The sequence below is a fragment of the Tenrec ecaudatus genome, chromosome 1, assembly GCF_050624435.1.
Source record: "Tenrec ecaudatus isolate mTenEca1 chromosome 1, mTenEca1.hap1, whole genome shotgun sequence".
Lineage (NCBI taxonomy): Eukaryota > Metazoa > Chordata > Mammalia > Afrosoricida > Tenrecidae > Tenrec > Tenrec ecaudatus.
The window spans coordinates 29756581-29780888 of record NC_134530.1 but is presented as its reverse complement, the minus strand read 5'-3'; the positions used below and the strand labels follow the sequence as shown (position 1 = coordinate 29780888).

General features: G+C 57.3%; 1 protein-coding gene across 5 annotated transcripts in view; it reads left to right on the top strand.

The window, feature by feature from the left end:
* Positions 1–23720, top strand: part of NPHP4 (nephrocystin 4) — a 107945-nt gene extending 84225 nt beyond the window's left edge. For 3 of the 5 annotated variants that reach the window (XM_075550461.1, XM_075550433.1, XM_075550424.1), the window contains 14 exons: positions 919–1079; positions 7158–7338; positions 11653–11778; positions 13824–14035; positions 14311–14537; positions 15036–15225; positions 15922–15999; positions 18871–19027; positions 19401–19486; positions 19982–20067; positions 20970–21141; positions 22185–22364; positions 22628–22771; positions 23296–23720. In XM_075550461.1, coding sequence (XP_075406576.1) covers positions 919–1079; positions 7158–7338; positions 11653–11778; positions 13824–14035; positions 14311–14537; positions 15036–15225; positions 15922–15999; positions 18871–19027; positions 19401–19486; positions 19982–20067; positions 20970–21141; positions 22185–22364; positions 22628–22771; positions 23296–23436 — 2141 coding nt within the window. In that variant the 3' untranslated portion in view covers positions 23437–23720. The remainder of the gene's footprint in view (positions 1–918; positions 1080–7157; positions 7339–11652; positions 11779–13823; positions 14036–14310; positions 14538–15035; positions 15226–15921; positions 16000–18870; positions 19028–19400; positions 19487–19981; positions 20068–20969; positions 21142–22184; positions 22365–22627; positions 22772–23295) is intronic. The other 2 variants (XM_075550452.1, XM_075550442.1) reach the window with 1 other exon arrangement.
* Positions 23721–24308: the final 588 nt, after the last annotated feature.

The window sequence follows — 24308 nt, the reverse complement described above, 5'->3', positions numbered from 1 at the left end:
GTGCCAGAGCCCCACCTGCAGGCTGGCTGTCACAACCCAGCCCACTGCCTCACCCTCCCACCGGGAGACACTGTCCCTGGTCATGGGGGAACATGGTCTGGCCATCTCTGCTAGGACGGGGTGAAGGGACCTGGTTCTGATGGTGGGCCCAGCACACAGGTCCCAAGGAGGCAGGTATCCCACTCACCCAGGGGTCCCCTAACTGTTGCCCCCGGTGTTGCTGGAAAGAGGGCAGTGTGTGTGCCTTTGGTGGCCTTTCTCGGCGTTGCTGCTCCCCACACCCGACTGATGCTGATCCCAGTGGCGTTTTAGTCCACTGGGAATGATCAGTGATGCCACCTCAAGACCCAGACAGGATGCCCCTGCTCCCACCCATTCGTGCCTGAGGGCTGGTGGGAAGCCCACCCTCACAGAGGGTCCAAGGGTGAGCGTGTGTGGGTAAGGGATGGGATGGACGGGCAAGGACTTCGACTTCCTCACTGGGGTGTTCAGGCTCGTCTCCACTCAGCTGTGTGTGTGTGTGTGTGTGTGTGTATGCACGCGCGCGTGTGCACATCCAGTCTGGGTGACAGGTGAAGAACAGCTTGTCCCGTAATCCTGGGCACCCAGATTGATAACGTCTGTTGCCCCTGCTTCCCGCCCGGCTGCAGTCTGTTTAACAAGGGCAGGGCGGAAACCCAAAGTCGTGCTCGGGAAGGAGCTTACGGCAAGTATTGGAAGGCAGCCTGGCCTCCAGGCACGCTCTTCATGGTGTGCATTTGGATGGTGCATGGTATTGTTGTGATTAATGAGTTCATTGAGTCGTAGCCGTGATGGAAGCAGTTTGTCCTCATGATCAGAGCAGAAATCTCGGCACCGTCTGGCGGTGATGAATGAGCCAGCCCCTCTCCCACCGCCTGCGGTTGCCTTTGTTTCCAGGGCCTCCTGGCTTCCAGCTCAAGTACATGGTGGACCCGGCGTTCCTGAAGCCGGGGGAGCAGCGCTGGTTCCTCAGGTACCTGGCCGTGCAGACCCTGCAGATAGACGTCTGGGATGGAGACTCCCTGCTCCTCGTTGGCTCAGCTGCCGTCCACATGAAGGTAATGCCTTCCCCTGCCAAGGGAGCCTGCTCTCGGGGACAGCCACCATCAGTGGTTGGCGGACAGCACCTCTGCTCCCTGGTCAAAGTCTGCGCTGCCTGCTCCTTGCAGGAGGGAAGTCCGAGTTCTGTAATCGAGGTGTTTGCCCTTGGGCGCTCTTAACGTAGGACCCCAGGCAGCTGTCCCACTTTCTTCGACACCCTGGTCAGCTCATTTTCTGCTCCGGGAGTGGGCAGGCACACTCTCCCTGGGGAGCCGCTGGGTGGTGGGGCAGATGGTTAATATCCTCAGGATGGCGGTCCAAGTGCCCCTGGAGGCACTTCGGAAGAAAGGTCTGGTGATGGACTGCTGAGAGATCACCCGTAGAGAACCCTTTGAGCACAGCCCTGCTCTGGGCCCGGACTGGACTGGGGTGGGGGTGGGGGCAGGAGTCAGAGTCAACCCCATGGTGGCCCCTGGTTTTCACTTTCCCTGGAGGCTGGGGCCAGGCTGCCTTGGGTCCCACGGTGTCAGGATCTGGCCTGCCAGGGGCTCTCTGAACACTGAGTGGGCGAGTCAGTGAAAGAGTGGGTGAGGGGTGAGGGCATGAAGGTTGGGCTCTAAAACATCATCGGACACTAAGACCTCGGACCTCCTACTCGTCCAGTATTCCTTCTGGAGTTTCTCTGAGGTCTTGTCTCTGGCTTCAAGGAGACCTGGAGGTCAATGGAGATTTGTTCACAGCAGCTCTTGGGTCAGGGACTGGGGCTACTTTTGCTTGACTTTTGAGGGTGTGACTGGGAGAAGGAAGAACAGCTGGCCCCTGAACAACAGGTATTCACTCTCAGTTCCTTTGCCTCCTACTCGAGTTCCCCTGGCCCCTCGCCCCCAGCCCACCATCCACACCAGCAGTCGTCAAGGTCATTGAATCCAGACCCGATCCCCTAGCTCCAGTCTCCTCCAATGACCCATCCTTCCCCACCCAGACCCTGAAGTCTCCTTGTGCCAGACTGGTGTGAGGCCTGACTCATTGGGCCCCTTCCACCCTGGCTGTGTCGCCTCCCCAGCCCTTCCTCCACCAAGTGATCTGCAGGTTCCATGGGCCGCTGTCCTCCCCTGTGATGTGAGCCTGAGGGCCCTGCCCATGCCTGAGTGTGAGGGGCAGGGCAGGGAGCAGGCCACAGCAAGGACTTGTCCCTGCTGGTCCTTGTCCCTGCCTGTGATGACCCTAAGGGCAGAAACTGGATCTGTCACTGTTGTGTCTTCAACTGACCCCCACAGTAGACGGGGTGAGCAGGAGGTAGATGAGGGCATGAATGATCGAGTGATGAAGAGCCATGGTCGCAGCACTGGCTGGTGTCGGGGTGTGGGGTGTGTATGTGTAGTGGTGCCGAGCTCACCAGCATCGTCAGGGAACCACAAGGGCTCCTTCGTGACCCCATCGGAGCTGATCACCACCTGTTTGCTTTCACACCAGAGATGGAAGTTTTCTTCTGTTCTAAGGAGAGCTCTTAAGCCAATGCTGCACCGTATTTACTGGCGCAGAGTTGGAGACATTAAAGGGACATTTATTTAATATAATTTGCATTTATAATATAATTTATAATAATATAATTTAATAAAAGTCTTTTAGCTTGACATCCATGTAGCAAAGGTCGGACATTGAGATAACAACAGATCACCTATGGGTTGCTGAGCCTGGGGTGGTTAAGCTGCCGTTTGCCCTTTGATAAGCCCATTTGCAATGGAGTGAGCTGTGTTCATTATAACTTCCTTCACCTGCGCTCTGTCGTTGGGCGGTGTAGCAACTTGCCTCTACTGAAGGCATTGCAGGGCCGTCTTGAGGTTGAGTCTTGGCTTGTTCCTCTTAGCTGCTTCCCTGAGGACCCTGGCAATGCTCGCACGACTGAGGTAAAAAGAGTAGCTGCCCCAGTGGCCCACCACCCTGATGCTTCATTTCAGGCAGCCCTTCAGCCCCGCCCGGGAGGCCCAGACCTGCCTTTCATGGAGGAGCCCTTGGTGTCATGCCGTGACTCTTTGGTCATTAGCGTTTACTGTCACCCGTCTAGTCTTGAGATGATCTCTAAGTTCAGGTGGGATGCACTCAAGGTCACCCTTTGGCTCTTGAGGTCTTATTTTAATTTTCTTGATGATCTTCAACTTGACCTCGCCTATAGGCAATTGATGGTCTGTTCTGCAGTCAGCCCCATGGCCTCATTCTTGCGATGCCATTGAGCTCCATTGTCTCTTTTCACAGCTATGAGCAAGTTGGTTTCTGTGTGTCCATCAGTGAGGTCTATGTAGATAGCCACTGTCTATGTTGTGGGAAAAAAGATATTTGTAATGAACACATTGTTAGTCTTACAGAATTCTAGCTCGTAGTCTCGGGAGTTGTTTCTGTCACTAAGGCCATATTTCAACCACGGACCCTTCTCCGTTTCCGACTTTCACATTCCAGTCACCTGTAATTATTTATGCATCTTGACTGCATGTTTGATCAATTTCATACTATTGAGGCTAGTAAATGTTTTCTTTGGGACATAAATTTAAGTAATAGTTGTATTAGCTGGTCTTCATTAGCAGTGTATGGATATTATCCTATCACTAATAGCATTGCTCTTCAGGCTATATTTTGACGTTCTTTTCTATGATTAATGCGACTTTATTCCTCTTCAATTTTTCATGTCTAGCATACTAGGCTGTATAATTGTCTGGTTCCAAATGGCCAATACCACCCCATTTTCGTTCACTAATGCATAAGATCTTAATATATGAAGAAAGCAAAAGGTCATTAAAAAGACAGGAAAGAAAGAAAGATCAAGAAGAGATGTAGAACTTGTTCTTGAACATAGAGTAGCTAAAGCCAAGGGCAGGTACAGTTAAGTCAAAGAACCGAACAGAAGATTGCAAAGGGCGGTTGAGAAGACAGAGTGTCATAATGAAGTGTGTAAGGACCTGGAGTCAGGAAACAAGAAGGGAAGGACACACTTGGCGTTTCTCAAGCTTAAAGAACCAAAGAGAGCTCAAGCCTTGAGTTGCAGGATCGAAGGATCTTAAGGACAAAATACTGAGTGATGCGGTAAGCATCTAAAACAGGTGGAAGGAGTACACGGGGTCCCTCTACCAAAAAGGATTGGCTGACTATTGTAGAGCCACCATATGATCAAAATCTGATGGGATCGAAGGAAGAAGTCCAAAGCTGCATCTGAGGGCGCTGTCAAAAAGTAGGGCTCCGGGAATTAATTTAATGTGAACTACGATGTTTCTGCAAACAGATGCAGTGCGGAAAAAGTTCACTCGTTTATGCCAAGAAATAGGAAGACTGGTCCTGTCCACTGTAGGAGATCCCTGTTTGTGCCCATTCCAAAGTAAGTCAACTCAACAGAATGTGGACGTTATCAGACATTATCATTAATACCACATGTGGGTAACATTTTACTGAAGATCAGTCAAAAACGGTTGCTGCAGTACATTGAAAGGGAAGTGCCAAAAATCCAGGCCAGATTCAGAGGAGGATGTGGGGTCTCATGGCTGCCATCAGGGGGCTCTTGGCCGAGAGCAGAGAATACTGGACAGATGTTTGCGAAGGCATTCGACCGCGTGGATTGCAACAAATTTTGGATAACATTGTGAAGAATGGGAATTCCAGAGCACCTGGTTGTGCTCATTTGGAACCTGGACCTGGATCTCCTGGCAGTGGTATGAAAAAAGAAAAAAGGAATCCTGTGTGGTCTAAAACCAGGAAAGGTGCATCTGGGCCGGACCCTCTCACCATATGTATTCTTTCTGCATGCCGAGCAGAGCATTGGCAAAGCCGAGCTAGATGAAGGAGACTACAGACAGCATCAGGATACGAAGGCTGAGTACCAGCCTTTATGTGTGGATGATGTTTCCTTGCTTGCTGAAAATGAAGAGAACTTGAGGTACTTAGTGAGGAAGATCCAAGACTCTAGTATGTGTTATGCCTCAGCCTTAACAACAACACCAACAACACATCCTCACAACTAGACCAGCGGCACCATCACGAGAAACAGAAAATACTGAAGTTGTCCAGGATTTCATTTTTCTTAGATCTATGATCAGTGCCTATGGAAGCAGCAGCCAAGAAACCAAACGATAAATATTGCATTGGGTACATCTGCAACGAACAGCCTCTTTTAAAGCCTTACAGAGCAGAAGTGCCACTCTGAGGACCCAAGCCATTGGCTTTTTCAGTCATCTCATATGCATGCCAGAGCTGGCCAGTGGATCAGGGAGACCAAAGAAGATTTGGTGCCTTTGAATGAGGATGTGGGCAAAGAATGTTAACTACGACCACAGGCAGCCAGAAGAACCAACACATGTGCCTGGGAAACGCAGCCAGAATGCTTCTCAGAAGAAAGCACGGTGAGACTGTGGACACGTGATCAGGAGGGACCAGCCCCTGGGAAAGGACGCCAGGCTCTAGGAAGCAGGGCCTTTTATAGAACCTTTGCATTGTGATGGGGAGATGCGGTACCTGGGTTTCATTTGCGTTCATGTGTTTGCTTCGTGGTGGGCTGAATGCTGTTTCTTACGTGTGTTCTGACGTTTCTTACGTGGAGGCGTCTTCCCGCACCCCAGCACTGAGGTCCTTTGATCACAGACCTGCAGGCTTCATGGCAAAATCTGAAGGATGTGGGCCTGGTCCTGCCCCCCTCCCCCCACAGCAGGACACTAAGCAGAGGGAGAGCACGGGCCTTCCGATGCCTCTCGGGGAGGCTTGAGGTCATCTTGCCTCATGCTCCTAGTTACCGGTGAGACTGCCACCCAGCTAAGGGGTGTCCTGGCTGGCCTGCATCCCATCTGTGACTCCCCTGCAGAGGCTTGAGGGGTTGCATTTGATCGGCAGGCCAGGAAGGTGGCCTGGTGGCAGCCTGCTCCTGGGCTCTGACTAGCCTGGCATCGGTTTCCTTGTTCCCCAGTCTCTTCCCTGTGGCTCCCTCTCCCTGGCAGGCTCTTCCCGTCTCTCCTGCTGGCTCCCAGGCCCCAGCCATCCTGCCCAGTCAGTGTCTGCCTGCTGGGGGGTGGTGCTCCTTCCCTCGTGGCTCCTTCATCCTGAGTGGCCCGGCCATTCCTGTCCCTGTATTGAACCCCGCCCGGCCGTGCCCAGTGGACTGTTGGGATGATGCAGGAAGGAAAGGACCTCTGTCCTCAGCTGCTGGATCCTGTGTGCATGTTTCCCACCCTTCCCCGTGGGTGCTCCATCGAGCTGCCCTCTGGGAGCAGCTTCCTTCCTTTGGTGGGTCCTCTCTCCAGCTGCCAGACTCTCTCCACCAGTCACTGCTGACTGACTGGCTCATTCCTTTATTCTCATGTATGTGAAATCCAGACCGGATGAGCTTGCAGGGGGAAGGAAGTTCTCTTTGCAGACGTAGCAAGCAGCTTGGACCCTGGTTGTCCAGGGTGAGCAGAGCCCTGTGGCTAGGATGAGCTTGGTTGGTCTGGGACCAGGACAAGAATGGGAGTCCTCTGCATAGCTTTCTTAGCTCCAGTAAAAGACCCGGACAGCTCCCTTGGCCTGGTGTGGATACCCTTGCCTCCTGGCCTCTGTACCACACGGGACCTGTCTCCTTGCTGCTCCTCAGGACCCCCTTCTGCCCTGTAAGACTGTCTCTCAGCTTCACTGGAGCCCACTCGGTGTCCCCTGGCTCTGAGCCTCAGCCTGGCCCACTGTCCAGTCTCTGCCCCTCTGCCCTGTAGGCTAGTCTCCATTCTGAGAGCTCCGGCTGGTCCCCGGGGCTCACACGCTGCTCTAGACCCTGGTGACTGGACCTGCTTACATCCCCTCTTGGACATGTGGCTCCTCCCGGTGGCTGCTCTGCTGCCTGTGCCTAGTGTCTAGCTAGGCTTATTCAGTGGCGGCCCTGGTTGTATTTTATTAATGCCTAGGATCTCAAGCTCCAGGAAGCTGTGGTTTCTGGCTCGTGTACACATCTGGGTTCTGTTCCTCCTCACACTGATAGGTGGGCGCTTCCCCCCACCCCCCCATGGTGGGTGGGGAGCTCCTTCATGCCTATGGGGGTACCTGGAGGTGGGCATGGCCCCGCTCTGGCTTATGAGCACATATTTCTCATGCAGCACCTCCTCCGCCAAGGGCGGCCAGCTGTCCAGGTCTCCCATGAGCTCGAGGTGGTGGCGACAGAATGTGAGCAGGACGTGGTGGTGGTCAGTGGAGATGTGACCCGGTTTGGCAGTGTTAAGCCCATTGGTGTCCACACGGTGGTGAAGGGCCGGCTACACCTGACCTTGGCCAACGTGGGTAAGAGTCCAGCATCCTTGCTGTCCGGTGTGGTTTCCGGGCAGTGCATCTCCTCTGCTAGAACACCAGCTCCTGGGGAGCAGTCACTGTCCGAGTGTGGTCTCACGTACTCCCAAGGGTCTGACCTGGGCTCCTGGGACCTGCCCTTTGCTCCTGAGAGTCTGCCCTCGGTCACTGAGAACCTGCTCTTGATCACCAAGAACCAGGCTTTGATCACTGTGTTCTGACTGTGGTCCCTGGGAGTTTGACCTTGGTCACTGAGAATTTGACCTTTGGTCCTGAGACTCTGGACTCTAGCCAGTGAGTCTGACCTTGGCCCCGGAGAGTGTGATGGGCACCAAGTGCTGGGCATCCCTAGCTCATTTCTGATGGGGCTGGAGAGCACTAGTCCTCTGGGTCTTGCTGTCTTGGTGCTGTTCCCAGGACATCTCAGCACGTGAGCAGGTTCCTGGGGAGACGTCTGGTCCACTTGGAGGAGGGGCGGAAGGAGAAGAGCCCTAAGTGTTTGCACACTGGAACAGGAGAGTGGAAGTGCCCTCTCTGCTGGCTGCTCTCCCCGGATGCTGAGCCCTGACTCCAGCACTGTGGCCTGGGTGCCCCCACATGTAGCTCAGGACAGCCCTACTGAGATGGCCTAGAGACGGTGACCGAGGCCCGGACATGGCGGGTTGGCAGTGAGCCAAGCGTGCCTGCTGTGGGGCCAACAGGGACCCACCCGTGGGCGTCCTTCGAGGGAAGGCTAGAAGGACTGGACTTTTTCTTGCCAACAGCCCAAACAGCAAGCCACAGCTGCAGCTGCGTGAGGCATCTGGGGGCAGAGCTGGATGGCCCCAACGTTCCCCTTTTTGGGAATTTTATTCGGGAATTCTCCTGCCTCCCCGTCCAGCTGGACAACTAGCCCTCGAGGCCCTTCGGGCCGCTCTGCGCGGCTGCACACCGAGGCCCACTGTGCAGGCGCAGCCGAGGAGAGTGAGCACACAGTTCATTGGAGAAAGGAGGGGGTGTGGCGGGGGGTGGGGGTGGTCCAGCTGCTTGTTTACAAATGTAAAACCTGAGGCCGCTTTCAAAGTAGACAATACGGGAACAGCAAAACTCAATTAGGGCCCACCGAAATGAATGAGCCACCTGTGAGCAGCGGACGTGATTCAAAAGCACCGACGACAACGGTGGCGGTGGCCCTGGCGTTGCAAGGCGCTTTCTGCTGCCGAGACCTGGCCGGGTATTCTCACATTTAATTCCACAGCCCACAAATGTGCAGTGACTCCAGGTTCCCAAATCTTATCTGCAGAAGAAAGATTAGCTCCATTATACGCTATCTTAAATTGTCATTTTCATACTTTGCCTGCAAGAGCGAGATAAGCTTTCAGGGAAGAGTCAGCGAGCCCCTGCTGGAGAGGCTGGCGCAGCCCGCGGAGGGAGATTAGCCAAGGACAGACGCCGGCCACGGCGCACTGGCTCTCAGGAGCGTGCTCTGCTTCCCGCGGTAGACTTGGCTTTTTTTTTTTGTGCCGGGGGAAGGGTCGTGACCTTTATTTCTACATAAAATCGGTCATTAGGCGTTTGAGCATAGGAGCTTGCCGGCGTATTGGACGAGGGCTGTGTCCATGTCCAGGACAGCAGAGAATCACAGCCAGGCCGAGGTCCTGGGCGACCAATCTCTGCCCCGATACCGCTCTTTGGCATTTTTACCTGCAGGTCACACCTGAGACCAAAATGGCCAGAGCCGCCTGGGGTGGGGGTGCATGGCTTGGTGGCCTCTTATCTTATGCCAGCTCTTTGCAAGTACCTTTTATCCCTTGTCGGGCAGGGATTGCTGGGACGGTGATGCTTTTTTGGCTCCTAGGACCATGACTGTGAAGCGGGACGATGGTTGGCTGGTAGCTCTGTTGTCACTTATTCCAGCGACACAGGGTCACCCTGGCGCCCACACCAGGATTCACATTCTCAGTGGAGGGACACCATGAACACTCCCCACACAGCATGGAGAAGCATGTGCTGAAGGGCATGGACAGATGACCAAGGGTCAAGCCAGAGCACTGCCGTGGTGAAGGGTGTTCCCATGGGGTGGGAGCCAGGCGAGGAGAGCTGTGGATACCCTGAGGGTATCAGTGTCTCTGCCCCATCCTGCCCTGTGTGAACATATATACTTCTCCCTGGCCACCCAGGGCATGCTCCTTGTGTCAGAAGCATTCTGTATGACACCCCTCTTCTGTCTATGTCGCTACTGGCCATGTGCCATGTGTTACCCAGACCCAGTCTGACACTGCAGCGGTTTCTGCCTGCCCCTGGGGCGGGGGGGGGGGGCACCTGCTTTCAGGCCTCCTGAGGGCCAGTGGTCATTTCTGTTAGCTGTGAGACCTCTTCCTCACCATAACCTATTGGGTCAAGGTGGCCGAGAAAGCTATAGATGACCCCCAGGCCTCTGTCAGAGAGGATGAACCCCAGTGCTGCTCCAGAGTGGGGCAGATGGCCATATGTCAGCAGCATCTGCAGGTAACGGGGCAGCTGGCTCCTTGGTGTGGGGCAGGGCCTGCCACCCTAAGCCAGACCCTCTGGGAAGCATCACAGGGAGTGAGGCCCCGGAACCACTGGGGATTGTCGGTTGGAAGCCCAAAAACTGGGGTCCCTGTCGAAGGCTGTGAGGATTCTGCTCCGTCACACCTGGATGTGCCTTTTCCGGCTCTCTGAGGCCACAGGCCATTTCTTGCTCACCGTGTGTTTGCTGGTACCTGCCCAGTGGCGAGATGGATGTGTGGGCTGAGGAGCAGGCGAGCCCAAATTCCCATCCTGCTCCAGACCTTGACCTTCCTTTGACCCAGATGATAAACAGGCAGTGAGAGGTGGGTGGCTTCCCATGCAAGGCTTTTTCAGGACAGAATCACGACATTTGGACAATGAGTGGCTTGCTGACGGTCAGAGTTGGAAAGCTCCGAGGAGGAGGAGAGAGAAGATATTTTCTGGTCCAGACATACAGGTTGTTTGCTTCCTTAAGGGGGGGACAGCGACGTCTAGCCCACGAGTGGGCTCGGAGGAGGGAGGAGACCGAGTGCCACAGAGAGGGGTCCTGGAGCATCTCGTGGGGAAAGCATCGATGACAAGGTTGGCCAGATGGAAGGGGGTGGGTGCCCATGAGCAGCCTACCACCCCAACAACAGAAGCACATCAAGGTGTTGGGCAGCAGGTCTCTGAAGAGAGAGAGAGTAACCTCCTGACACGTGACCAAACCAGAAGATGAGGTGATGCCAATGCAGGGGCACCAGCACCCAGCTTTCCCCGAAGACCAGCCTCCCCAGTGGCCACTGGGCCCGCCCCATGGAGTGTCCCACGTGACCCGCGGCAGATAGTTGAACCAAGACATAACTGTGTGGGGTGACACCTTCCTTCCCCAGTTACGGGAAGCCCGCCTACGGCCCTCGCTCATGTGTCCTGGGGTTCCCCACACCTGCCTGAGTGAACAGGCAGCTCAGCCCAGGGCCTCAGTGCTGTGCCGTGCCTCCCATGATGATTCCACTCGCTGACCCCTTTGACCACCATGCTGTGGCTGGAGGCCATTTGCATGTGGAACGTGTGAGGCCTCCCCCTGATGGTAACTTTGGCAGAGGGCTGGGTGTCGTGGCTGGGAAGCAGCCCCTCTAGCGAGCCTCCTGAGGTTGAGCCCTAGAAGACTCAGTGTCAACACCCCCCTGGGAAGCAGGGCAGCTGATGAGGGGGTGGGAGTCAGATCAGTGGACTGGGAAGCTGTATTAGGCTGGCTTTTCTAAAGAAGCAAAAGCAGTGGGGTGTATAAATATGTGTATACGCAAAGAAAGACATTTCTATCAAAAAAGGATCTTGCACAGTTGTAGAATTAGGTAATTCCAGTCCAGTTAGATGTTAGGCTGGAGGGTTTTCCTGCCTCCTGTAACTGCTGGGACTGACAAACCAGAAAGCAGGAAGTCTACAGGCTGGCGGAGGCAGAGGCGGATGAATGCAAGGCCAGCCAGTCAGGCTGTGGCTGCAGAGTCGAATGAAGTCAAGGTTGGCAGGCAATACGTCAGGCCACTGGGAGCTACTAGGGTTGGCAGACAATGTGGTGGGGCCTAACTGCCACAATGCTGAGAATCTTGGTCCAGCCAAGTTGACACAAAACCCAATGGTCACAGAAGCCCTTCAAGGAAAGTAAGCCCAAGGAAAATGTGCCACTTCCCAGCTGCAGACCCAATGCAGAGGCAGGTGGGGCCCAGGATGTGGTGTGGCACAGACGGGGCGTTTGGGGGATGGCTCCCTGGGGAATTAATTTCACCGGCTCATCTTTTGTGCTGGGGTGTGTCTTAGGTCACGCGTGTAAGCAGAGTGGGAGACAGTCCGGCTCGTTGCCACCGTCCAGGTCGAGGGTCATCTCCAACGACAGGACCAGCGGCTTCCCGGGAGGCAGCCTCCTTGCCAGAGGCTCCCCGAGACGTGAGTGGGGAGAGTAGGCGGTGGCCTAGGAGGGCCGTGGGGCGGCAGGGATGTGGATGTGCCTCCAGGTCTGAGGGTGGGGCTGCCTGGCTTCAGTTTTGGGGCTCTGCCTTAGTGGTCCTCCCAGCCCTCACCCCGCTGACCCAGCTGGGGTTGGTAGAAACAGGTCTGCTTGTCACGGAGAATTTGCCCTCTGAGAGGGATTTGTTTTTGGGTGGCTGCTCCCCTGCTGGGGAAGAAGAATTGAAGAAAAGGTCAGGGAGAACATAGAGGGATCTTAAAAGTGGATGTGAGACCCCTCCGTGCTGGGAGGGGGAGGGCTAACCCAATGACTAAGCTGTGAAACGAAGAACCTGGCTTGGCGATCGTTCTCTCCACAACACGCATCCCCTTATGATGATCCAGGATGTGAAATCCTTCCCTGTGTTGCTGGGCCGAACAGCCGTGGAGGGCTAAAGTGCCCCAGGAGAGCCAGACCAACTTAAGAGCTTTGGGAAGTTGGGGGAGCCTTGTGGACCACCTGTGAGTGGTGACCAGGGGCGGAGTCCTTGGAAAGACCCTGGAGACCCAGACAGAAGGTGGAGTGTCATTGCACAGGCTCCTGGGGTGGGGGCTGACCGTCCATCTGCCCTGTTCAGTCCCTGTTAATATTGGAGAAACGGAGGCAGAGAGGGCCCTTGACCTGCTCAGTTACCTAGGTGAGGCGAGCCTGACTAGAGCCTGGACTTCCTTTTGTGGTCAGTATGTCTCCATCCCAGCGGGAGCAAGGCCTCTGACCACCAGGAGAATGGAGTATCGTCTCTGTGGGCTGGCCCAGCACCCCAGGAACAAGCCTGCCATTATTCATAAAACCCACAGCCATAAGGCCAGGTGGTCAGGGCAGCAGTCCAGGGGGCCAGAACAGTGAGCATCTGCTTAGACCCTGAGCGGCTGGGCCTCCCGGGGGCAGGAGGCCCCGGGAAAGCTCACCTTCACCACTGGGCGAGGCTCTGGAACTGTGGAGTGAGTGACATCTAGCCTGTTGCTCAGGGCTTCCCGCCTCTCGTGGGGTGCAGCCAAATACTGTCATTCTGGCAGAATTTTCTCTCTGGTTTCCCAAGACTAGGAGAGCAGTAGCTGGGGTGACCCTGGGGCAGCAGGCATGACCTGAGCTGGACTCCTTCCTCCCCACACCCAGAGATGGACAAAGCAAGCGCTCAGTGGGCAGCCCTTGAAAGTACCATCACCAACTCTAGGCATTTGAAAGGCATCCAGATGGAGTTGTGGCGGGGCGGAGGGGAGGAAGATGGTGCCCCGCAGGCGGAAGGAAGTGTCAGCGTGCAGCTGTGGTTGAGGAAGAGAGAGAGTGGGGCCCGGGGCGGACCTGCCCTGGCGTTTGGTGCCCACCCGCCCCCAAGCTCAGGCTGGGCCACCCCTTCTCAGTGGACTTGAAGTGTCAGCTGTGATGTCGCAGGTGCAGCGTGTGGCCTTGTCACCAGCACAACTCTGTTGCCCCCCTAACTCCACACTGGGTCACAGAGAAGAAAATGGAGCAGTGTTCTGGGGCAGCAGGCTCCCTTCTTGGAGCTGCTTAAGAGCACTCGTGTGCACCCAGGACTCAGCAGAGCTGCTCCAAAGGAGACAGGCTGCCCTGGAGGCCAGGGGCTGGCATCCCAGAGGCCCAGGAGGGTGCCAGGGCCGGCCTGGGCGGGTTTCCTTCCTCCTGAACGTCTGGCGCAGGCCTCTGATTTTGACTGGGACCTGGCACTCAAGAATCCCCACGGGGCACTTTGAGAGCACAGAGCAGTTCTGGGGTCAGTGGTGTGGGGGCTCTTGGTGCCTCCCCTGCCCCCGGGTGAGCAGGACCTTTCAGCAGAGGGGGCAACACCTGGTGAAGCCAGTTTTGGGAAACTTATGGGTCAGATGTCCCCAAGCCCTGACCTGGCGTATTAATTAATATACGTACGTGGAGGATTCCAGACCAGGCAGCCACTGACCGCGGAGAGGGGAGGTTTGTGTCAGATGGAGAGGACGTCTGGGGCAGCACCCTCCTGTGCCCCCCTCAGCAGGAAAACGTGTGGTGCAGGCCCAGAAGCTGGCCGACGTGGACAGTGAGCTGGCTGCCATGCTGGTCACGCACATGCAGACGGGGAGCCGGAACCCCCCGGTTGCTGGCCGTGAGTCAGACGCTGTGCGCAGGCGCAAGCTGGAGCGGATGCGGTCAGTGCGTCTGCGGGAGTCGGGGGAGGAACTGGACGGCCGGAGGAGCAGTGTGCTGGTGAGCGTCTCAGTGGAGGGGGTCTCGTGGTGGGGTCACGGTGGGAGGGGCATGCGTGAGGGTTGTCGGACCACCCCCGTCCCACCCCCTCGAGAGCATAGATGTTGGCAGACTGGTGGAGGTGAGTGACGGAGGACACAGAGCGCCCCGCGCAGAAGACGAAGAGCAGGGAGAGCAGGCGTGACCTCGCCCCCTCCCATCCTACACGGAAGAGTGGGAGGGCTGGTTGTTGGGGCGCCGGGACCCCAAGCAGACCCCCATATGCCGGCCCACAGGCGCAGCAGAGTGTCCGCGTGCAGCACTCGCGGGACTTGCGGGTGATCGAGGCCTACCGGGAGCGCACGAAGGCCGAGGGCATCGCCGGCCTGCTGAGCCAGGCCATCACCACCCAGCACACGCTCTACGCTGCCCTGGGCGCCGCCGAGTTCTTCGAGTTTGCCCTGAAGAACCCCCACAACACGCAGCACACGGTGTCCATTGAGATCGATAGCCCTGAGCTCAGGTGGGTGGGCGCAGGCTCCCCATGCAGACCTACTAGCCCTGGGAGGCATAGCTGAGTCACACAGCGGGTGCTAACCAAACGGTTGGCGGTTCAAGTCTACCCAGGGGTGACTGGAGAGACCTCCACACCACCCAAACCCTTAGGACAGCTGTTCTCAACCTTCCTGAAGCCGCGACCCTTTAATACAGTTCATGTTGTGGTGACCCTCCAACCATCAAATGATTTTCGTTGCTACTTCATCACTAATTTTGCTACCGTTAGGAATCGGGCAACCCCTGTGAACGGGTCGTTCAACCCCAAAGGGGTCGTAACCCACAGGTTGAGAACCGCTGCCTTAGGAGCTGGGTGCTCCTGGTCCTCTTGGGTGGCTGTGGGTCAGAGGTGACTCATGGGCATCGATTCCCACTGCTCTGAGGACCATTCTGGTGTGTGTGTGGGGGGGGGGGGGCGGCGGTGTGCTCCTGTGCAGCTCTGGCTCAGTGTCCCCTCCCCCTCCAGCGTCATCCTGGACAGCAGCGAGTGGCGGCACTTCAAGGACGCGGCCGGCCTGCTCACGCCCGTGGAGGAGGACATGTTCCACATGCGTGGTGGCGGCCTGGCCCCCCAGCTCTACCTGCGGCCCAAGGAGACGGCCCACATCCCCTTCAAGTACCAGACTTTCTCCCTCGCTCAGCCAGCCATGGGACAGGTGCACCTCTTCTCTCCCACTGAGTGAGGGGACTTGTCATCCAGAGCTCTGGGGCCAGTTCTGCCTGGCCAAGGAAGGGTGGGACACTTCCCAAGCTTGGGGTGGGCCTGGGGTCAACATGGCTTCACGAGAGCTGGGTGCTGCTCTGTGTGCAACTTCCCTCCCCGCCCCCCCCCCCCCCCAGCCAGCGATACTGAATTGATAGGGAGCTTTCCTTATCTCTCAGGAGGGATAAGGGACTAGAATGTTCTAGCAGCTTACCTTCTCCAGTTACTGCTGAAATGCAAAGGCGATCTTTCTTAGAGGCAGGGAGGGGGGTGCTGTGTGTGTGTGTGTGTTCCATGTGCAGGGGTGGGGGCAGGTTTAAGAGGCACCTAGGGTGCGGGTGCGTGTCTGCCTGTCAGCTACCCTCTTGAGGGTCATCGTCACTTCCGGTGGTCTGTGGTGGTCCTTCCCAAGGGCTCGAAGGTCTCAGTGCTGGTCCCTCAGGTGTCCTTTGTGGATGACAGTGACACACCTGGGTGACCTTGAGCTAGGTGCCTAATGGGAGCAGCTGTGCCCGAGAGCCACTGGGAGATCTAAGTGAGATACTATTGCCTCCCCACCGCCCCTGGTGCGCCTGCAGCAGGAGGGTGACACAGGAGCACCTGTCACAGTGCCACCCCCCACCCACTGGTGCCCATTGGTTTCTCACAGGCTGGACTGAGACCTGAGAAGGGCGTGGATTCTGGATCCGCCTGCACGTCCAGCGCCGTGCCCACGAAGCGTGTGAAGGTAGGCGGGTGGAGGGTGTGCCTGGTCTTGGGGCCATGAGCAGGACAGGAGGAGTGAACGTGACCTCCTCCACTGTTTAGTGGGCCCTTCGTCCCCCACCTTGCCCAGGGGAGGGCTGGGAGCTGAGGGTCTGGGGCCCCGGTTATGTCCAAAAGGAAAACTTGGAGCTGAATCACCTTCCCAAAGGGCAGGTGATGCCTGAGGGCCTCGCAGTCTCAGTGCCCCTGTGGGACGTCCCTGGGAGGGCCTTGGTCCCGTCATTTAGAACAACATCTCAAGCAGTTTTAATCACTTTGGAAAGTAAACGCTTTGAGAGTTAAAAAGCCAGCCCTCACTGCTCTGCCCGCCTCACGGTGAGCCCGTGGCCAGTGAGAAATGTGGCATCATGTCTGCTCTTTGGCTACCGCGGTAAGAAAGGCCCATGCCTGTCCCCTCTGTCAATTTAGAGGGTTCCGGCAAACCCTAGGCATCTTACCAGCATGCATCTTTAACAGAGAAGGGCCTTTCTGAACCCAGCACCACCGTCACTGCCCCACGTGAACACCCCGTCTTGGTGTTCAGGACGCCTGCTCCAGGCTCACTCTCTGCAGGGGACCCCTGTGCCTGGGTTTTCTCTGTGGACAGGCCTCCCCTGGTGCTTGTGTGCCATGTTCACTACCAGCCTGCCACCGGAGGTGCTATGGCCCACACCCGTTACTCCCTCAGGCCAGGAGTGGGGATGCCAGCTCTGTCCTCCTCTGGTCTGGGATCTCCTGTGGCCCAGAGTGCCCTCCCACCCCAGCACCTGCTGCCCCTGAGCTGGCCACAGCAGAGTAAGGGCAGGTGCTCGATGCTGTCCCGCCATCGCTGCCTCTTCTCAGTGGAGAGTTGGGGCCCGGCAGCCTTCTGCCGCGACTGAGCTTCTGTGTCTCCCGTGCTGCCGGGCTTCTCAGGCTGGGCAGTTGTTTTTCTTCAGAGTGAAGATGTCCTCTTTTTGGCCAGGAGGACGCCTTTCTAGCTCCCGAGCCTTCTCATCCAAACTAGGGAAAGTTACAGATATCCAGCTGTTGAATGAGTGCCTTTCTCCCATGTTAGCCTTATCATTTTCTGTGTGTGTACCTGAAGGATTTGAAGATGCGTTAGCACCATCATGCCCCATTCCTCCATGAAATGCCATGTGTGTGCGCCCTCAGAATTGGACACTCACGCCCACGGCTACAGCAGAGCCCGCACGACAAGAGCTAACCCGATGGACTCTCATTTCCAACCCTCCCACATTCTGCCAGTCCCCCCCAGCACCGCTGTGGGGCTGGAGGCCCGTCCAGGCTCGCCCTTGCGCGATGCACTCCCGACGGGGGTCGAGTTCTGTTTGTGCCCGTGTCACCCCGAGCCCCACAGGGTCTAGGCTTCCTCAGTCAGCTCCGTCTGTGGTCTCCACTTCTGCTGGATAGGGCAGGCTTCCATCCCCACTGGCTGTCCACTTCCTCTCTGTTCCTGGCTCCCACCGGTCTGCTGACCACACTGACCAGTGCCGCTGGCCGCGCTGGCATCTGTATGTGTAGTGAGGGTTTGGAGCACCGGTCCACCAGCAGACCACTGCAGTGTGAGAATTCTGGAAGGTCCTTTTTGTCTTTCGGAGGTATCCCATTAGGGTGTACAGTTGACCCTCAGAATCCAAGGGGGTGGGGTTGGCCACCAAACCCCCTCTCCCCCATGCCCCAGGATTCCCCAATCCAAGGATGATTAAGACCTTCATATAAAAACGTATTATATTTGCAGGTAACTTACATGCCTCTTCCCTTGAAATCATCTCTAGATCACTCATCACGCCCAACACGGTGTTGGCGCTGCGTGGTAGCACTGCGTGCCCCTTGTGGCCTTCGAGGCGGGATCGTTTTTGATGCTTTTTCATCCCCGGAGCATTTGTGATCCGTGGTTGGTTGAATCCGTAGAGTCAAGAACAGGGGTCCTCAAACCACTGCCCGTGGGGCCACATGTGGCCCGCTGAGGATATTTATCCGGCCTGCTGGGTGTTTTTGCCCCGTTTGTCTTTTTTACTTCAAAATAATATATGTGCAGTGTGCATAGGAATTTGTTCTTAGTTTTTTTAAACTATAGTCCGACCCTCCCAACGGGTCTGCGGGACAGTGAACTGGCCCCCTGTTTAAAAAGTGTGAGGACCCCTGCTCTAGAATCCTCCAAGCTGGAGGTCCTGGCGACCTAGTCAGAACGCTGTGTTTTAAGTTTACTTGAGAGAACTCATTCTGTCTCAATCCGATAGAGTTGGGCTCACTTTTTGAGGTATTGGAATCCCCGCCTTCCGTGTTGAAAATGACTGATTTAGTTTAATTTTTAAGTTAATGAAAACATTCACACGAGTCCAACATCAAATACTGAGTAGAGTCTATTCAGAACGTTCCAACCTGCACTCCCAGCCTCCAGTGTGCCTGTGGGCATGTGTCCTGGAGGTCACTCCATAGTGTCCAGTGACAAGCGGTGGAGTGGCCCCTCCAGGGTCAGAAGGGGCCAGCAGTGCAGTGCCTTGCGTGCTCTGGCCGCGGCTGTCGAGTCAGTCCGAGTCACAGAGACCCGTGTGCAACAGAACGGAACACTGCCCGGTCCTGCGCATCCCTGAGGCTCCTCCTCTTTCATAGGCGTCCCCCAAGACAGAGGCGAACCAAGGACCGTTGAAAACCACAGTGGTGGGGAGAAAAGCCAGGGGCTAGTGGACACCAGTGCAGGGACGGGGCCTACCTTGTGGACCCCGGACTCTGCCCTTGCCTTCCCAAGCCCCACCGCCCACCTCGGACCGAGTGGAGGAGACCCAGTGTCGAAAGCTGCCCTGCGCCGCCCTGCCTGTGCTTGCATCACCTGGACCTGTTCTCCCGGCAGGTCACCTTCCGGGGGAGCAGCGGCAAGCCCCTGGCCGTGCTGTGCCTGGCCGTGGAACCCCAGCCCCACGTGGTGGACCAGGTGTTTCGCTTCTACCACCCCGAGCTCACCTTTCTGAAGAAGTCCATTCGCCTGCCCCCGTGGCGCACGCTTCCGGGTCAGCCCCCTCAGCGCACTTGTCTCTTTTGAAAAGGGCCTTGCCTTCCCTGCCCGAGACATTCTTGGTACCTCGGTGCACATCTGTGGATCAGACCCCGGGGTGGGGGTGGGTGGGTAGGTGGTGAGGCGGGAGGCCTGCAGCTCCGTGTTCTCCCAGCAGACACCTTCAGAACCTCCCCTGCCAGGAGGAACCTCCTGTTTACGAGTGGGCCGGGCTGGAGTGGAAGGGGAGACAGTGGTGTTCACACATCTGCCTAGTTTCCTCCAGGCCCTCATGAGTCTGTGTGTGGGGCCAGACCTGGACACTGGCTGCCTGCCAGCTGGGCCTGGCTGACGAGGAACACGTGTGTTCTCTGTGTCTGCCCCTCCAGGTGCCCCCGTGGGAGCGCCCGGCGAGGACCCCCCAGTCCACGTTCGATGTAGCGACCCCAATGTCATCTGTGAGACCCAGAATGTGGTACGTCTGGTAGGGCCCCCCAGCCAGTCACCCTGCCTCTCGAGGGCTGGGCTCTGGGCGTCCTCCCTGGCTGCCGAGGGCCCTACCTCGTGAGGGTTTTGTGAATGAACTTTCATTTTCCCCCCTGCTAGCATTTCAGTTCCTTAATCATATGAATTTAAATTTACAAAAAGAAAAAGGTATGCAGCAGAGGGAATAGAGTGGATGGCAATTAAGGCCTTTATTAATTGCCATTGTGGAAAGAATAAAGGCAATAATTGTATTCAGGTTGATTAGGAAACTGGATGAAATTTCCTGCAGATTATAAGGATCAAAATCAATATAAAATCAAGAAGGTAATGATTTTCTCCTTTGCAGTGGAGACAAACAAAAGCCTGTGGATAGTGACTAACACAGAGATGGGGTGTCTGTGGGGGTGGGGGCCTGGTCGCACCTGCTCTCTCTGCTCTGATCAGGAGCAGTGTGGGCACCACTGGCCACGTTGTCTGTTGGCAGGGCCCTGGGGAGCCCCGAGACGTGTTCCTGAAGGTGGCCAGTGGTCCGAGCCCAGAGATAAAGGACTTCTATGTCGCCATCTATGTGTGAGCAGTGAACCCCAACTGTCCGCACTCGGTGGGAAAAGGCAGGCCGAGAGCTGTGGGTGGGGGTCAGGTTCCGGCCAGAGAGGAGCCCTGGAGGAGGCATCCAGGGCTGGGGGTGGAGTGGCAGGTGCTGCCTGGTTCCCTCAGACTGATGCCAGGTCCTGAGGAAAGTGGCATGCAGCTCAGTCCTGGCTGCCCAGTTTTGCCCACAGCCTGTCTTTCTCCTTCCGGGGCACTAAGCTGTGTCCTCTTGTCTGGCTGTCCTCTCCGGGAAATAGCTTTTCTCTCTAAGGCCTGCCTCTGACCTGGGAAGACCCCTTAGCCCTGGTTCCAGCGGGAGGATTTCTGTAGTGTTCTGAGGCGGCTGGGTGCTCCTGGCGGGCAGTGGACACTGAGGAGCCATGCCCAGGCCAGCCCGGTGATGCAAGACTTTGGCTTGGCGGGTCGGGCAGTACTTCCTCTTCCACGATGCTGGCCCCTGAGGCCTTGCCTCTGGGCACTGCTTTGGAACTTGAGTTTGCCCAGCCCTTCAGTCATTCCTGTGGTTCCTGGACACCCCCTTGACCAGGCAGGGCCCTGGTGCAGAGCGCAGAGCAGGCTACTGCTGCCCTGGAACCTCGGGTGTAGGTGAGAGTGGGCGGGGCTGCTGCACTGGGAGGGTCGTTGAATTCACCCATGACCCCCCTGGGGCCCCTTCTCCCACCACTCTCCTTCCTCCGGCCTCTGTGCACAGACAAGGCTTCCCTTCTCTGGCCCTGCTCACTTTTCAGGGCTCAGCTCTTGGTGGCCAGGGCTCTGGCCTCCCTGGTGGACTCCTGCCCCACAGGGTTTCCCCCCCTACCCTGGCCTGTCCCAGAGGTTTCCCCCCTACCCCCACCAACCCCTCTGTGCCACCACCGCAGAGATCGCTGGCTGGCGGCGCCCATGCAGCTCTGGCAGGTCCACCTGCACTCCCTGCAGCGCGTGGATGTCTCCTGCGTGACAGGCCAGCTGACCCGCCTGTCCCTGGTCCTCCGGGGGACACAGACGGTTAGGAAAGTGAGAGCCTTCACCTCACACCCCCAGGAACTGAAGGTATGGCCTGGCTGGGAGGCTACCGGCCTGCACTCCTGACCGACCCCCCTCCACCCTCACCCCGGGCCAGCTTAATCAGGATGGGCTTGGTCACTGCTCGGCATAAGGCCTGTTGTAATGAAACACATTGCTTACCTTACTGATAGTCACTCTGGGAGGGGGCTGTGGCTGTAGCTGTGCATCCCTGGGATGATGCCCCAGTCCGAACAGGTATGAGCCCACCCAGAGGCCCCTCAGAAGAAAGGCCTGGTGATCTACTACAGAAAACTCAGCAGAGACCCCTGTGGGACCCATGGGGCCCAGAGTGCAGCATGGTGCCGAATGGTTTCTGTTTGCTTTAATTTGTGGTTCCAGAGGGTGAGGGAGGTGGTGATGGAGAGGTGGGGGGTGGCAAGGGAGATGGTGAAAACAATGATGATGGAGGTGTGGTAAAGGCCCCAGGGGGTGGTGGTGATGGGGGTGGTGATGGAGGAGGTGATGGGGAGGTGATGGGGGTGGTAGTGATGGTAGTGATGGAGGTGGTGATGGGGTGGTGATGGAGGAGGTGATGGGGGGTGGTGGTGATGGTAGTGATGGAGGTGGTGACGGGTGGTGATGGTGGTGATGGAGGTGGTGACAGGGGTGGTGATGGTGGTGATGGAGGAGGTGACTGGGGTGGTGATGGTGGTGATGGAGGTGGTGACGGGGGAGGTGACGGGGGAGGTGAGGGGATGATGATGGGGTTGTGATTGGGGTGGTGAGAAGGCGGTGAGCAGGGAGAGGTGAAGGCTGTGTCGGGCTGCCGTCTGAGCAGGCGGCAGTGTAAGCTCCTGTGTGGGAAGGCAGGACACAGTGATGGGGAGCTCCCTCTGGGCCCTGGTGTGCTGCTGGGAGACGGGGTGTCTGACTGCCCCTTCACACCTGCCACAGTGGGTGGTCAAGCCCCAAGTGGGCAGTGCTACACCCCACCCCCACCATAGCCTTGCTCTGGGCAGATGCTCCTCTGGGCTACCCAGGCAAAGAGGGGAGCACCTGACCTGGCTGCTCTCCTTTGTTTCTTGGAGATGGACCCCAAAGGAGTGTTCGTGCTCCCCCCTCACGGCGTGCAGGACCTGCAAGTGAGCGTGCGGCCCCGCCGGGCCGGCAACAGGTTTGTCCACCTCAACCTCGTGGACGTGGACTTCCACCAGCTGGTGGCTTCCTGGCTCGTCTGCCTCTCTTGCCGCCAGCCTCTCATCTCCAAGGTCAGTGCTCTGCGGGGGCCAGACCTCGGCTCCAGGATCTGGGCGATTCGGTGTCACCAGCTGTCCCCTCTGGCCCGTGGGTGGAGGTCCTTCCGGGTTGGGCCAGGCGGGGATGGAGTGTTTGCTCCCTTCCTGCCTGATTCGGGAGCGTGTGTGCTTGCTGGTCACCCTGTGAGCCCGTTCAGGGGCCTTGTGAGTGTGGCGCAGGCCCAGGCAGCACTAGAGATGGTGACGGTGATCGTGGCCCTGCCTTTGCTGCACAGGCCTTTGAGATCACGTTGGCTGCGGGCAAAGGGAAGGGAGCCAACAAGCGGATCACCTACACCAACCCCTACCCTTCCCGGAGGGCCTACCGCCTGCACAGCAGCCACCCCGACCTGCTGCAGTTCAAGGAGGACTCCTTCGAGGTGTGCAGGGGATGGGGTGGCTCGCGCAGGTGACCCGGGGGGACCTCCTCCTCCCAGAGCCCTTAGAACACGGGACGTGGCACGGTGTGCTCCTGGGGGACGTGTTCTGCAGGTTGGCGCTCCCACAACTGTCCCCAAGACCCATCTCACAACGGGAGCGGGGCAGGGAAAGCGAGGCTCCCCCACCAGCTTGTCCCCAAAAGGGACAGTCCTTGCCTTCATCTGCGAGGTACCTGCTTCAGCCGAGCCCGGGTGGCCTGGTTACAGCGGATGCTACGGGGGTCAGGGAGGAGGGAGACAGGGAGAGACGAGGAAGGCAAGCAGGTTGGGCTCAGTGTGGCCACTGCACTTCTGCCCCCTCTTCCAGAGCAGGGGCGTCCCTGCGTGGCGGGTAGGCTGAGTTCTCGAGAGAAGCAGACCAGTCACAGAAGGGAGACACCCGAGATGCCCAGCTCCCGTGCACTCTGGGCTCGCCCCGTGGCAGGGCCACCTGCAGCACTGGATCTGCGCTGCTTGCTTTGCAGGTGGGCGGTGGGGAGACACACACGCTTGGTCTGCGCTTCGCCCCAAGCCGAGGGCCTGGGGAGGAGGAGATTCTGATCTACATCAACGACCACGAGGACAAGAACGAGGAGACCTTTTGCATCAAGGTCACCTACCAGTAAAAGGAACCCGGCGGGTGCTCTCTTAATGCTCCGCAGCTGCGGTGGCAGTGGGCGCCCCTGTGTGTCTGTGGGCCCTACCCCCAGCCTTTGACCTCAGGGGATGCTCCCAGAAGGCCCAGGACCTTGGCCAAGGGGTGGAGGGACCATTGTGTCTGGTCAAGCTGCTGCCAACCCAGCCCACGGAGCGAACCAATGAACTGATTTCAACAGAATGTGTCTTATAAATCATCTTGTGATAGAATTGTTTTATTACTGCATTTTATATGGATATAATATATTATTTGATATGCAATGTTTACACTGGCATTATTTCATGTTTTTTTTTTTAAACACTCGATTTTACCCTCTTTTCTCTCTGACCCCTCACTGGAAGTTTTTGGTCACATCAATTTGTTTTCCTCTGAGGGACACGTGCTGGGGGCGAGGACACAGAATCCAGCGTGGCCTGTGCCGGAGGGGGTTGCGGTGGGCAGGCCGGCTTCCCAGGCCTCTGCCATGTCCACTGCATGGGGGTCACAGCCACATGGGCCTGGAGATTTTCTCAGAGGATGCAGCACATCATCAGTGCTTCCAGGAATGCCCTCTCTTTTGTGGTGGTGGTGTCGTGCTGCCAGCTCTGACTCACAGCCAGCCCATGGACCAGGCAACAGAACACGGTCAGGGGCTGCCGCAGCCCCGCAGCCGTTACACTAGGGGCACTGTCGCGGCCACTCTGTCAGCCCGTCGCCATGAGGGCCTTCCTCTTTGGGCTGCCGAGCACGACGTCCTTCTCCAGGGACTAGTGTCTCCTAATAACACCCAGAGTCTCACCGTCCTTCCCTGCAAGGGCCGTCATGGCCATGCTGCTTCCAGAATGGTCTGTCTGTTCTCCA